At 39.9% G+C, this 13,095-nt stretch overlaps 3 protein-coding genes across 3 annotated transcripts; 1 reads left to right on the forward strand and 2 right to left on the reverse strand.

Moving 5' to 3' along the window:
• Nucleotides 1-294: 294 nt before the first annotated feature.
• LOC121942211 (arf-GAP with dual PH domain-containing protein 2-like) lies at nucleotides 295-5,534 on the reverse strand. The gene is made up of 11 exons (XM_042485353.1): nucleotides 5,248-5,534; nucleotides 4,500-4,630; nucleotides 3,363-3,454; nucleotides 3,065-3,153; nucleotides 2,806-2,918; nucleotides 2,544-2,690; nucleotides 2,107-2,190; nucleotides 1,952-2,014; nucleotides 1,755-1,832; nucleotides 971-1,199; nucleotides 295-887 (listed from the first exon to the last, which is right to left on the reverse strand). The coding sequence occupies exons 1-11, from the start codon at nucleotides 5,333-5,335 to the stop codon at nucleotides 859-861; spliced, it is 1,143 nt and encodes a 380-aa protein (XP_042341287.1). The 5' UTR covers nucleotides 5,336-5,534; the 3' UTR covers nucleotides 295-858.
• Nucleotides 5,535-7,811: 2,277 nt separating this feature from the next.
• tefm (transcription elongation factor, mitochondrial) lies at nucleotides 7,812-11,092 on the forward strand. Its single transcript, XM_042485240.1, has 5 exons — nucleotides 7,812-7,978; nucleotides 8,253-8,737; nucleotides 9,717-9,866; nucleotides 10,039-10,217; nucleotides 10,376-11,092. Exons 1-5 carry the CDS (start codon nucleotides 7,930-7,932, stop codon nucleotides 10,641-10,643), a joined length of 1,131 nt encoding a protein of 376 aa, XP_042341174.1. The 5' UTR covers nucleotides 7,812-7,929; the 3' UTR covers nucleotides 10,644-11,092.
• Nucleotides 11,093-11,177: 85 nt separating this feature from the next.
• Nucleotides 11,178-13,036, reverse strand: LOC121941473 (ATPase family AAA domain-containing protein 5-like). Its single transcript, XM_042484268.1, has 3 exons — nucleotides 12,222-13,036; nucleotides 11,971-12,129; nucleotides 11,178-11,299 (listed from the first exon to the last, which is right to left on the reverse strand). The coding sequence occupies exons 1-3, from the start codon at nucleotides 13,019-13,021 to the stop codon at nucleotides 11,221-11,223; spliced, it is 1,038 nt and encodes a 345-aa protein (XP_042340202.1). The 5' UTR covers nucleotides 13,022-13,036; the 3' UTR covers nucleotides 11,178-11,220.
• Between the last annotated feature and the right edge of the window lie 59 nt (nucleotides 13,037-13,095).

Raw genomic sequence — 13,095 nt, forward strand, 5'->3', positions numbered from 1 at the left:
ACTAAAACTCAAATTACCACAAACTGCACGGTGAACCCACAGTCTTCAGGTTCCCTGTGGGTCTGGGGGTCCCTGTGGCTGTTTGTCCGCTTGGCTTGGTAGATAATCCACCCTTCCCTATCACAACAGCCTGCCTATGACAATGAAGACATCCAGGTAGAGGCACCTCTGCCATACCTGATATAACCCTCAACTGTCGTGTGTTATACATTAGTACAGCATACTGTATCTTTTTAACCGGAGAGAAATATAAGGTACATACCACAAGAATATGTAAAATATTAAAAGCAAGAATCACTTGTGTATTTCATTTATTAAAGTTAAGAAGACATTTCAATTTTATGGAGCTGCACAGACAGCAAAAATGAACCAGTGTGTGAATATTTTCAAAGTGTGCAAAGTGAGTAAAACATAAAATACAACATTACTACAAACTATTACAAATCATACATAAAACAGTATCCTCCTGCCCTCACCTTATTTCTAATAAATACAATATCAGTTCCAGTGTATTTATTCTGTATTGCAAAAGAATTATTTGATGTGGTGTCACTATGGCATTAAAAATTAAAGCTTGTGATGTGCAGCAACGTCCCAGCTGTGACAGCAACTTCTCCAAGGTGTCACAACGCGGCAAAGACGGTGTAAGCACAGACACTGTCGTTTGTGCAAAGTGTTAGATTTGTCATTGGTGTCAAGCAGTTCTGCCAGTAAAAGGAAGAGTTTGTCTCAGTTTGTTTTATCCTCACCAACAAGTTCAGGAGCACCTTTTGGAAGTAATTAAGTAATTTTTTGTGTCCCAATACAATGCTCATTGCATTCTGAGCTCCTGCACACCAGCAGGAATAAGTGCTCCAGTCATTTCCCTCTTCTCAGGGTGGCCTCATCTGTATCAAAAAAGAAGAAAGAATTAGGACTGGATATTCACATGTGATGAACACAGGAAGACATTGTATCAGGAGCATCTTACTAGAGTAGTCCTGTGGGGTCATGGGTTGAGAGATGACCTTCCTAAAGGCCTCCAGCCACTCTTTCTGCTCCTGATCCTGCTCACACATGAACACGTACTGCCTCTCCGGAGTGTGCAGCGTGATGCCACAGTGCCAGCGGCCTCCCCTCGAGCTCCGACCGCTGCTCTCTGAAGCAGAGTAACTGTGGCTCTCTGTACCGATGAAGACGGCCTTCAGCTCTGTGGCATCCTGACAGGGACAAAAAACAGCACAGAGACATGCTTAACCCTTTAAAAGTTGAGCTTATTGGTTTGATTTCTTTTGAAAACATGGAAGGAAAGCAATAACAAGAAATGACAAGTTAGCAAGAAGTTGAAGAAAATTACCGGAAATAAGCAGTTTTTAAAAAAAAAAGAATAAAAAGAGGAAATGACTTTTAAAAAAAATTCTCAAATAAAAAATAATTATTACAAATAGGCTGTACATATTTTCTTTGTAGCCTCATATTAAATACATTATCACAAATATTGATTTCTCAATATTTCCCTCTAGTTATTTGATCATTTTGCCATGATTCTCTCTCTCTCTTTTAAGCTGATTGCTTTTCTTCCCCATATTTTTTAAAGAATTTTTGAATCAAATGATTTACTTTTCAAAGGTTTAAACGCTTGTGAAAGGTGTCAGAACACTGTGCAAGAAAACAGATGTCGATCCAGGTTTCAGAGGGTTAAGAGGATGTTTTTTTTTTCTACACAATCACTTTTCGTGCACTCTTTGGACACCGGGGTACTATTTAGTAATTACCAGTGGACTTTTAAAATACAGAAGCTTTCTGTTCATCGAACACAGTGTGAACCACCGCTTCTTGAATGGCTCCCGAAGCTAAAGAGAACAAGACAGACGAGACAAACAGGACACAATTAATCAAATTCATTTGTCAGATATAACTAATGTAAATAAATCAAAAACATTTCTGTAATAAGCTCAGGTATTTGACAAACCGTTGGGCCAGTTTTCTCCATGTACCCCTCCTTCAGGCAATGTTTTGTTAGCTGCGGTATTAACTGTGTGAAAAGACACAGGCAAGAGTTAAATCAGCAAAAGTTGAACACTTCAACAACCAATCCGAGCTAAATCTTTAGAAGTTTTGTCTCACGTCATTATCTCGAAGAGTAGGATGTTTCTTCTGGAGGTAAGCCAAGCGTGTTGCTCGAATAGCATTGAACAAGGACACAATGGCCTATATGGCATCAGATATAAGAGAGTATATCAGGAATATATGCAATGCAAAATAGAACATAAAAGCTGCAGTGGACACACAAATTAAAGTAGGTAACCGTTGACTAGAAACGTTTTAGGAGCCAAGAGGAACAGGATTTTTTTTTGGTTAACATCCAGACTTTTTGTAGTTTAATGGCAGTGCTGTAATGGGATTTGTCAACACATTAAAGAAACTTAAAAGGGCCGGTTCATCCCCCCCTTTCCCTTTAGGTACAGTACTTGAGTAAATGTACTTGAGATTCAAAGGTAAGGACTTCATACATGCACGTTAGAAATGTATCTGTTAAAAGTGAAAATGGCACTTGAGCTGACCTGTCCTTTCTCGTGATAAACAAACAGATTCCTGGTGCGTTCTTCATGCACGTAGGAGATCTGCAGGCCGTGAGCGTGACTGATCTTTTCTGGCTGGAAAACTGCATTCAGGTCCTTCATGGAGATGACAGCTTTAGGAAGCTTGGACTTGGTTTTAATAAGATGATTGGGGGAAGAAGTTTAAAAAAGATTAGAAACGAAAAAAAATTGACGGTACGCTCATAAAACATTGTAGATTAAATGACAATATGACAAAACTCACATCTTCTTTAATGAAGTATCTGAGGGTGAAGTCTTTCCGGGACAGCTGGAAGATCCTCTTTAGAAACTGCTTGTTGTCTTTGCCCTTTTTCCATAGTGTTGACTCAAACACATCTGAGTTTGAAACATCAAACCAATAAAATATATAGAGAGTGACTAATCTTCTCATATGGCCTTTAATTAAAAACATTAAAGCACATAATTGTCAATACTTTGCTAATGAAAATACTTTTATGTCAGTATGATGGCAGAATAATTACCTGAGCAATAGATTTGCTGATAGTAGTTGTTTTCTCCCGTGAATTCTCTTCTTTCATACTTTGCGCGGATCCACTGATCCTTAAGAACACTTAAAACAAAGCAAAAACACCCATTATTGTTTCCTGATGAATGAGTTATTCATACAGTCTGTACTAATAGCTCCACTTTGGTATCCAACTCCCAGTGTTTGTTCCTCTTTCTGTAGCTCTCCAAAGTCATTCAGTAAAAATAGTTCACTTTCCACTTCCACTGTGTTAATGAGGTGAATGGTGGGCGAGTGTGGTGACGGTCACTCACATGCAGTCTTTTTGTTGTGGGCAGTAGAAGAAGGCAGGGACACACTTCTCATAAATGGCTTTTGCTGCAGAATTCCCCCTCTCTCGCATGAACTGAAACCGCAGCATGGGAGATTTATATTAAAACACAATCCCAACATTTCATATTTGTAGATCCGTTTCTTCAAGAGCAGGACTCCTCGATATATAAGACAACTGATTTCATTAAACTGAAAAAATAAATGATCAGAAATGTAAACACGTGAATGTATCCCCAGTATTAAAGGCTAACTTTGGTTTTCCAAATTGAAACCTATTTTGATGGAGACAAACATTTTTTGAAACTGGTCAACTACTGAAAGAGACTGTCACAACCAGCATCCCCGAAACAAGCTGCAATGTAATCCCTGTGGGCAGCTGAGCATTGTAAATGAAAATCCTCTAAAAGTGCTTGTTTTTGCCACTGATGAGTTCAGATTGTTATTCTAAGTGTCTGACAACATTATGGAAAGGATCCCCAAAGAGATAGAACTTTTTCTTTTCTTCAATCCTCTTTGTTTAGCCAGAAACACCTCCAAAATTGCTATCAGCAAACCCACCAGACAACAGTTAAATAAACTGTAATTTCATCATTGTAAAACATTCATTCAAAGTCGACAGAAGCTAAATAAAACTCAGAAAAGCCCTCTTTGTTTGTCTTTTGACTGTTCCAACAATCACCAACTCAGGTTTGGTTGAAATTGATCTTTAATTCACCCCGTTAGATGCGAAAATACGTTGGCACTTAAATTTACTGTTTATTTAAATGTAGTCTAGTGTGTTTTGTGATGGCAAATTAGGGGCTGTTTCTGGTAAACAAAGGGAATCTTACCCTTTATCAAAAAGGTCATGAGGTTGTCAGATATTTAGAATGACAATCTGAGTGTCAAAAACAAGCACTTTCATTGGATGTACACTGACGGTGGTCAATTGCCCAAAGTGGTTACATTGCAATAGGTTTCCCTGCTGCTGGCTGCAGCAACCTCGCTCAATACTGGCCCAGGTAAGAAAATACAAAAGTTTCCTTTTAAGTGGGCTGTGCAAATGTTTTTAATTTATGCAAATTGAATAAATGAATTAATAAACACATGTTGTCATCTATTCAACAACAAACCTTTACCTCTACTAATGAATCGTCCCAGAGATCCAGACGTATTGATTTGACTTTGCTGACAGCAGGTATGTTGCGATGCATCCCCGAGCAGTTCAGGCACAGAAAGATACCAAGAGTGTAGGACGCCCAGTCAGGATCTGAGACCAAAACCAATATATTTGTCACAATGTTTACACTGTGAGAAGGAACTGAATATAATACAACCTCTAGCTGTGTGAGCAGTAAATACAGACCACAATACATTAAAGATAATATAATAACATAACATAATACAATAACATTTTCTAGTGCACTGTAAAATCGCAGAAGTTGATTTTACTTAGAAATTGAGGAAACTTATTGCCTTAAAATAATTAAATAAACATAACTAATTCATTATTATTAAATCATTTGTTGTTTGTCTTTCCCTGTCATCCACATTAAATCTCCTCGTCAGTGATTTGGACAAACAGTTGGGAAGTCATACCACAGAATACACAGTAGCCACCACTTCCCCTTATGAAAGTTGATATAAAACGTGACCCCGCTATAAAATATGGCTTTACAGATAGTTCTGTTAACAAACAACATCACTTGACCTGGTGGAGCAGGCTACTGTTTATTATTCTGTCCACTTAAGTGAAGAAACGTGCTTACTCGCACAGAAATCTGGTATAATCATCTCTGACAAAACACTTATTGTTGGAAATCAAACAATTTTACTGTGATACTGACTGAATATATTATGTTTATGAATCTTTGTCAGTGTACTCACCAGGAGCTCCACAGTCGGCACACGTGTTGTTACCTGGCTGTCGCACCATATCAAGCAGGATTTTGTTATTTCTTTCCAGACTAGCCATAGGTGAAGGTAGTTTGCTTCAGTCAGATTGAGCGTTGAGTCCAACAAAAGAGCCACAAGGTGTTAACTCCATTTTAGTTCCACGCGTTGAATGGTTCAGAGCTGCTCGGCTCTGCGGCAGGTGAAAAACCTCATTTCTTGTCAGCGGTTGGTCGCCCTGCGTTTCCTCTTACCAGCACAGCATCATGAAGTTTATTGTTCTGCACACAAATGCAGAGGTCCAGAAATAACTGGGAAAGGAAGTGAAACAAACGTCACCATGTAACAGGGTTACAGTATGATACTGATAGGTTTGTGTGTAACCCATAACTGTGAGTCTGACTGGTGTAGGTGAGGTATTGTCATGTTGGGACAGGTACACTGTAAATATCTGAAATGTGTCTTTTCAATTTAAGAATATTTGAAATAATTTCAATTAGTTAATTCAGTTAAATGAAATTCAGGGTGGGCATAACAAAAACATCTCTTTAGGAGGCTTTGTAGATAAATATACTGAGAAATTAACATTCTAAAACCACTCTTTCATACCTGTAACAATTTACAATTTACTTCTTTAGGTAGCCTATGTGCAGGCTCTAAAAGTTTTTGGTCCCCCACACTTGTTTACAACTCATTATGCTCTTCCTTCTTTTACCATTTGTTAAAGCAGGACAAATTTACCTTTTTTAGTATTATATGGATTTTGATGACATCCTAATTTCCTGTAGAGCTCCGTTCAATTTTAAGCAAGCAGAAGTCTTATCAGCCAAACTTAATGAACATAGCTGTGAGAGTGTTTTTTCTGGGCCTTTTTAAGGACAAACCCACAAAAATAGTCTAATCAGCAATCTGACAGTGCATTGACCTTATGCAGCCTGGCCCTTTTATCCTTTGTTCCACTTCTGGTTTTGTATTTTAACTTCTGGTTGCTATTGCCGGCTGTTCACAATCACTTCACACATATACATTTCCCTAACTTGAGAACACATTTTTGTGGAGTTCATATGGCCTGACTCTACATAATGCGAAACAAACCGACTCCCACTGTAGACAGGGAGTTACAACACAAAATAATGGAGGCTGAGCACTTCCTTTTTGCTGAAACGCATGAGGTCAATACAGATGGCTGAAAGATTGGTGTATTTACATCACCATTTAAAGCTGTGTTAATATATTCAAGACACTGGGGGCAATAGAAAGGCAAAACAAGCTGATAAACATACAGTTTTCACACACGCACGCATGCACACACTCATACACACACACACACTTTAGCTAGGTCCTATATAGGTAATGAACTAATTCAGTCTACAGTCCTGCAAAGAGCCCACCTTCATGACGGTTATTGAAAGTGTTTTACAGAGGTGTTGGGTCAAAATCATGGTCATCTGGAGGCTGTAGTTTGCAGGGATGGAAGAAACATTAAGATGTTTTAATTAAAAGTAGCAACACTACAATGTAACCATATTTTGTTACAAGTAAAAGTCCAACATTCAAATTCTTACTCAGGTAAAGGCATATGCATAATATTACCAAGTATCAAAAGGGCCCATGAGGCAGCAGAATAGTGAATCAGTGGTTCATTACTTTGTAAGCAGCATTGTCATACTGTACCTGTTGGAGGTGAAACAAATCTGAATTATTTACTGTAGGCTTTATATGGCTGGGTAGGTTAATTTGAATCAATTTGACATATTTTTATAAACTATAAGCCACATTTTTTGTGTGCAGAATCTTAACCAGCAAAATAACTAACACTGAAATTAATACAATGGACTAAAAGGTACAATATTTCCATCCAAAATGTGGCCTAGTGGGGCAGAAGTATTAAGTGTTTAACAGAAACACTCTGGGACCTCAAAACTGTACTTAGGCCAATGAACATTTCTTCATTAAATATACTTAGTTGCCTTCCAAAACTAGTGCGGAGCATGGTAATTGCCAGTATTAAAAATAAATAGGCCTAATTAAAGTACTAGATAAAGAAATTAATAGGCATGTGCCATTATATATACCAAAAATAATATTGAAAATAAATGTAGACTTTAATTAATTGATAAAATATGATTGAATATGAGCAAATTTATATTTTGATATATTTCATTAATTTACCTTTGTATTCATTTCTCTTAATTTAATTTCATTAATTTAAAAATTGACTTGTTTTTGCATACATGAATTCATTTTTAAAACTATTTATTGATTGATTGATTGATTGATTGGTTTTGGCATCTTCTGTCCTCCACATACTGTTACTTTCTGAATTGCACTGCACAATACTAAGAGGTGTTTTGATTTAATCTACCCTCACTAATGTGAATGTAGTATGCAATCATAGAGAAAATGTAATAATACGGCTGAGTGACGCAATTGAAAACAAAATAAATAATAAATATCATCACTATTGTTCATTTATTTACAGTCTATGGTGGCGGTATAGAGTTTAAACTTCGGTTCTCACTCCGCTAGTTAACATAAAAAAGAAAAAGCACCCCGGAACCAATTGCTGTGATGTTGTTGCTCCGCCGACGGATGAAAACCGTCGGACAGGCTAAGGGCAAAGTTGTCCCACCTGTATAATGTTGTAGCTAAAACTAACGATTATTTGTCGTAATAATGACTATGTGGGTCGCCAGACGATTTCTGTCGACGGTTGTTCAGAGAAGTAAGCTGTGACGTGTTCATTTACTCGCTGTAGTGCGTAGATTTTATTGCATGATAGGCTAATTTCACGTGGCTAAGTTTTATTGCTAACATGCACGTTTGCAGGTTATGTCAGTATTTCTGGGGTGTACCTGTTTTTAAATGTTTTCCCCTGAATTTACAGTGCATTTGAGCCTGACAATTACATTTTAAATTATAAAACACTGACACGATGACTCTATTCACGTGCTGTGGGGAGTCCAGCTTGTTTGGTCTGATCGCCATGTCCTCTGCAGGTCAGTTTGCGGGACAGTACGGTTTGTTCCGCCGCCCTCAGCACGGCTGCCTCCCGGAGCTGGAGCCTCGGTACCTCCAGTGCACATGTTGTTGGCGGAGCCGGGTCCCCGTGGCAGGCTTTGAGACCCTGAACGCTACTCTGTCCTCCACCTCTAAGACATGCAACGAGGACAACAGATCCCTGGACGACTACTACACCTCCGCGCAGCGAAACACCATCCTCCACATGCTCAACAACGCCACACCGGCGGAGCTGGCCGGCGTCAAGCTCCTCAGAGGCCGCAAGTCTGTCAACATTGTGGAGTATAGGACTCAAAACGGACCCTTTAAAACTCTGGAGAGTGTGGTGAATGTGCCGCGGCTGAAGCACAAAAGTGCTGTGATAGTGTTTAACTCCATCCTCAACCCGGTGAAGAAGGAGAGGAAAGTGAGGATTCAGTTGGCAAAGTTTATCAGACCAGAGGTCGACAGGTCCTGGTTGGAGGTGAGGTCCTTATCCAGTTTCCACACACCTGCCCTTGTCTCTATGTGAGGACAAATGCGTAATGTAGAGCTTTAAACACAGACTTAAAGGAACCGTGTGTAAGATTTAGGGGGATTTAGAGGCACCTAGTGGTGAGGACTGTAAATTGCAACCAGCTTAAACTTCCCCCAGTTAAAATTCCTTCAGTGTTCATCATTCAGGAGGTTTTATCCGGGAGCCGAATTATCTGCAGAGGTCTCCGCCACGACAACAGACCCGGTGATTAAAACTGTTAGAATACTAGGTCAAGCAGTTTCACATTACAAATCCATGTTTTTCCTTTGCTATTTAGTATTTAAGTAATGGGCCACAAGTCCACCACATGCAAATGTGTGCACACCTTTTTTGTTTGATAACGTAACACTTTAAAATGCCTTTTAAATATGGACAAAACTGTTGGACCAACTAAATTTTTTACTCGTAATTCACTTAAAAAAACATGTTCGCGATTGTGGTAACAGTACTTCATAACCATATGTATAAATACATATTTTAAGTTAATTACTCATAAAAATTATGTTTTTTTAACTTTTTTTTTTTAAAAAACAAATTTTAAAGTGTGACGTTCAGGAGATTTCTACCAGGTACCAAATTGTCCACAGGGGTCTCTTCTCGCAGAACAAACCGACTCATTGATTTAAAGTGATAAAACAAGAAATAAACCCGTTTTTTGGGAGGAGGGGGTTACAAATCAGTTTGGTTGCTTTGGTTTGTCTGTTCTGGGCTTCTGTAGAAACATGGCGGACTCTGGGGACAAGGACCTGATCCATACGTGGATATAAATAGTTGATTCTAAAGTAGGAAAAACACTAGCATGAAAGAAAACATACTACATTATATTGCTGCCAAGATATCCCCATAAATCCTACACACTGGACTTTTCAAAGAGAAAGCAGGATAATTAAGATCACCTGTCATGATTCTGTATTTGTTCACTCAGGATGCCAGTACCATTGTGTCAATAGTGTGTGGCACTAATAAAATTGCCTGGGCTCATGTGGACCGTGGGATGAAAGTGCTGGATTGGCAACAGCTGGCATGCCCAAATTTTTTGAGGGGGACATACATGGCCTCTGCTTACTTGACTGATGTAAGTGTGACTATTGGAATTTTCCCGCAGTGACTATTTGATGAGTCTTCATAGAGAAACCCATATTTGCTATTTCTTTGAATTTGGTCATTAGCATCTGGGTGAAACTCTCAGTACACAATATAAACTGAAACACAACTGTACAGTTTGTAATTTTTCTTTCTGCCATTAGGTGTCTGCAGTTCTGGCGCTCCTCCCATCAGCTGACTTCTACATACTAGAAAAATCCTCCATCACGCTGCAGAATACGGCTCTGTTTCCCATCATGGTCCACATGAGGACTGTGGAGGCCATGCTGTTTGCTCTGCTCGAGCCAAGAAACTCACCGCCTGACTCCAACATTCCTCCCAGGTGGGGAAAATGATATTTCAACGATGAAATGAATTTTTGAAACGTGCTTGGCTTCTGACATTTGTTGTTGTTTTTTTGTGGCTACTGCTGGAAGAAAACACAAGTTCATGAGATGACTTTGATAAATTTCCCTCCTTCGTTTCTTGTTTCCTTTGCAGAGTTTTGAACATGATGCGATCTGCAGTGGGACGCCACTTTGGCCTCATGGTGGGCGAGTCGCGGACCAGCGGATCACAGACGGTGCGAAAGCTGATGACTGAGTCGGTGACACAGAAACTTCCCAGGATAAACTTCCCTTCTGAGCTGCTGCTGAAGTACAGGAACTCTTTTGAGTTGGGCAGTAAAAGCGGAGGCGAGGAGCTCTGTGATGCTCTGCTTCAGGCTGTGGCTTTTTACGAGCTGCTCAGCGAATCTTCCCCCACGTAGGTCAACCTCGTGCACAGACCAGAATTACATCCACCAAAACAAACCTCCTTAGCCCGTTTGGACTTTTATCAAACATTGACACCCTGGACATATGTGGTAGTGGCTGATAATATATTTAAGTAATGAATATTTGTACTGTTACATAGAGCACTCTAATGCTGTTTTTGGGATGCTGAGCGTGAGGGATGCTGCTGTGTTTTATTTTTGTTGTCCACCTTGTTGGATTTTGACATTTGCTTGAAGTAAATGCTGTCTTTCATCTACCAGCTGTCTGAGGATTTTCACTCCTCTTAGTATGTGTTTTTTTTTTTTTTTACAAGAATGTAAAACACAACACGGTTCTCACCAGCAAAAATACAAAAATTACAAAAATAGAATTCTTTAATTTACTATTCATGGTTGCACTTACATGTAAATAAAACATGATTTGTAGTCTCATGTGCATTAAATTGATTTGATTGACAGTATTTAGATGGAGACAGAATTCAGTTAAATTCAGTATATTCATATATATTATATATTCATTCAGTATAATAAATACTGACAGGAGCACTGTGAGGTATTGAGGTTCTTTTCTCTATGAGAAATCCTCTGCCAGGAGCTGAAAGGTTGACTTTGAGAGGCCCAGGTGTTTGCTGCTGAGGTATTTCAGACACCTAATGTGGGGAATAAATTATTAGATTTTTTTTCTGCAAATACTGAGTATTATTTTGATGTGCACGCATTTTTATTCAACAATGATTCGGTAAGAAAGCAATGTGATTTAAGAACCGTCTGTCACACCGACTACCCCGATGTGACTGGTTTATTATAATGAAACTGGATTTCAAATATTACAATATGCACTATCATTCTTAATTATTCACCATTTGAACTGATGGCAGTTGGCCTTCTGAAGTGACGATGAATTTTAAGAACAGTTGACACATCCTCTTTCCCGTAGTTTTATCTATCAGTGTGTTGGAGATACCAGTCGTGGAGATGTCTGCCTTTCTACATTATAATGGAACTAGATGGCACTCAGCTTGTGATGCTCAAAGTGTCAAAAAAATACATTTAAACACTCAACAACAATGTCTCTTTCCTGAAATCATAACCCAGTTACTCAAGATAAGCCACAGAACTTGTGAGCAGCACAAGCTGAGTTTCATGCCATTTTTATGGAGAGAAGGCAGACAATTCTACGGCCGATATCTCCAACAGTCGGTGACTCGCACAAAAACAATCTAGACTGGTAAACAGCACTACAGGTAAGAGGAAAAAGATGTTCTTTTAAATGTAGTTTAGGGTGGACTGTCCCTCTAAGTCTGTATTGTGTGTGACTTACCCTACTGGCTCGTCTCTCTGTTGCTGCTCTCTCTGAAAGCGACAGATGAATCGGAGGACTGGCATGAAGTCGACACTGATGGCTCGTCTGTTTCCCAGCAGGCTGAAGGATTTACTGGCGAGCACCATCCTGCTCAGCTCGTACCTCCTTTTGGACACACTGGAGGGACAGACATGAGTATGAGGTGGTGAAAAACAGACATTTTTGTGTTATAACAGACTGAAACATTAAACAGTGACGCTGTGACTCACCTTGGTGCACACAGAGGTTGGAAACTATAGCTGAGGCTCTGTCTTTTGGAAGAGGCAGGTGGCGACAGTCTGTCCACCAGCTTCCTCCATCTTGCGTCTCCAAGTTCCTGTCTATATTTTTGGGCTTCGGCCCACGCCTCAGACACCTGCCAACAGCACCTGTGACACCCCAAGCCCTCAACCGCAGCCTGGATATCTATCAGCTTCTCCCGGCTCTGCATCCTGTCCACCTCCTCGTCCTCGCGCATCTCATCCAACAAGCCGTCCTTCATCTCAGCTCCTGTCCAGACAAACGCCTCAGCTGTGCACGGGCCCGAAACACGCGGTGCTGCAGCTGCTGGTATTGTGGAATCAAGGTACGACATGAGGTCAAAGAAGTCTGTTAAGGCATCCAAACAGTCTGTTGCCACTTTGGCTGTGGTTTGTTCAGTCTTGTCTCTTGAACTAGAGGCTCTCTTTGATGATAATAATGTTCTCTGATGAGTTTGTATCAAACTGGGCGATAATGTGGTGTCAAATACTGCAGGGACATGTTTCCTTCTGCTCAGCCTGGAGATATTCCTCACAGTTTTGCTGTTGGTGGCTGAGACCTTTGGACTGACATTTCCATCCAGCTGCTGGACTTGGAGGTCAGTGTCAGAGGGAACCGGCTCAGTCTGCAGCCCAGAACAGGTCTTCTTATCCAGGTAGTGGACTGAAGTCCCCTCGGCCCCGGCGGGTAGAAGAAGCTCGAGGTTAGAGTACAGAAGAGGGACCCCTCCTCTCCAGCTCTCAGCCAGGAGCCTCAGGAGCTTCATCATGTTGATTTCAGACCAGAACTGTAACTGAAGGATTAAAGAAAGAAAGTATTGATAGATTAAGTTAATTTTTCTTT

This window comes from Plectropomus leopardus, chromosome 4 (assembly GCF_008729295.1).
Source record: "Plectropomus leopardus isolate mb chromosome 4, YSFRI_Pleo_2.0, whole genome shotgun sequence".
Classification (NCBI taxonomy): domain Eukaryota; kingdom Metazoa; phylum Chordata; class Actinopteri; order Perciformes; family Serranidae; genus Plectropomus; species Plectropomus leopardus.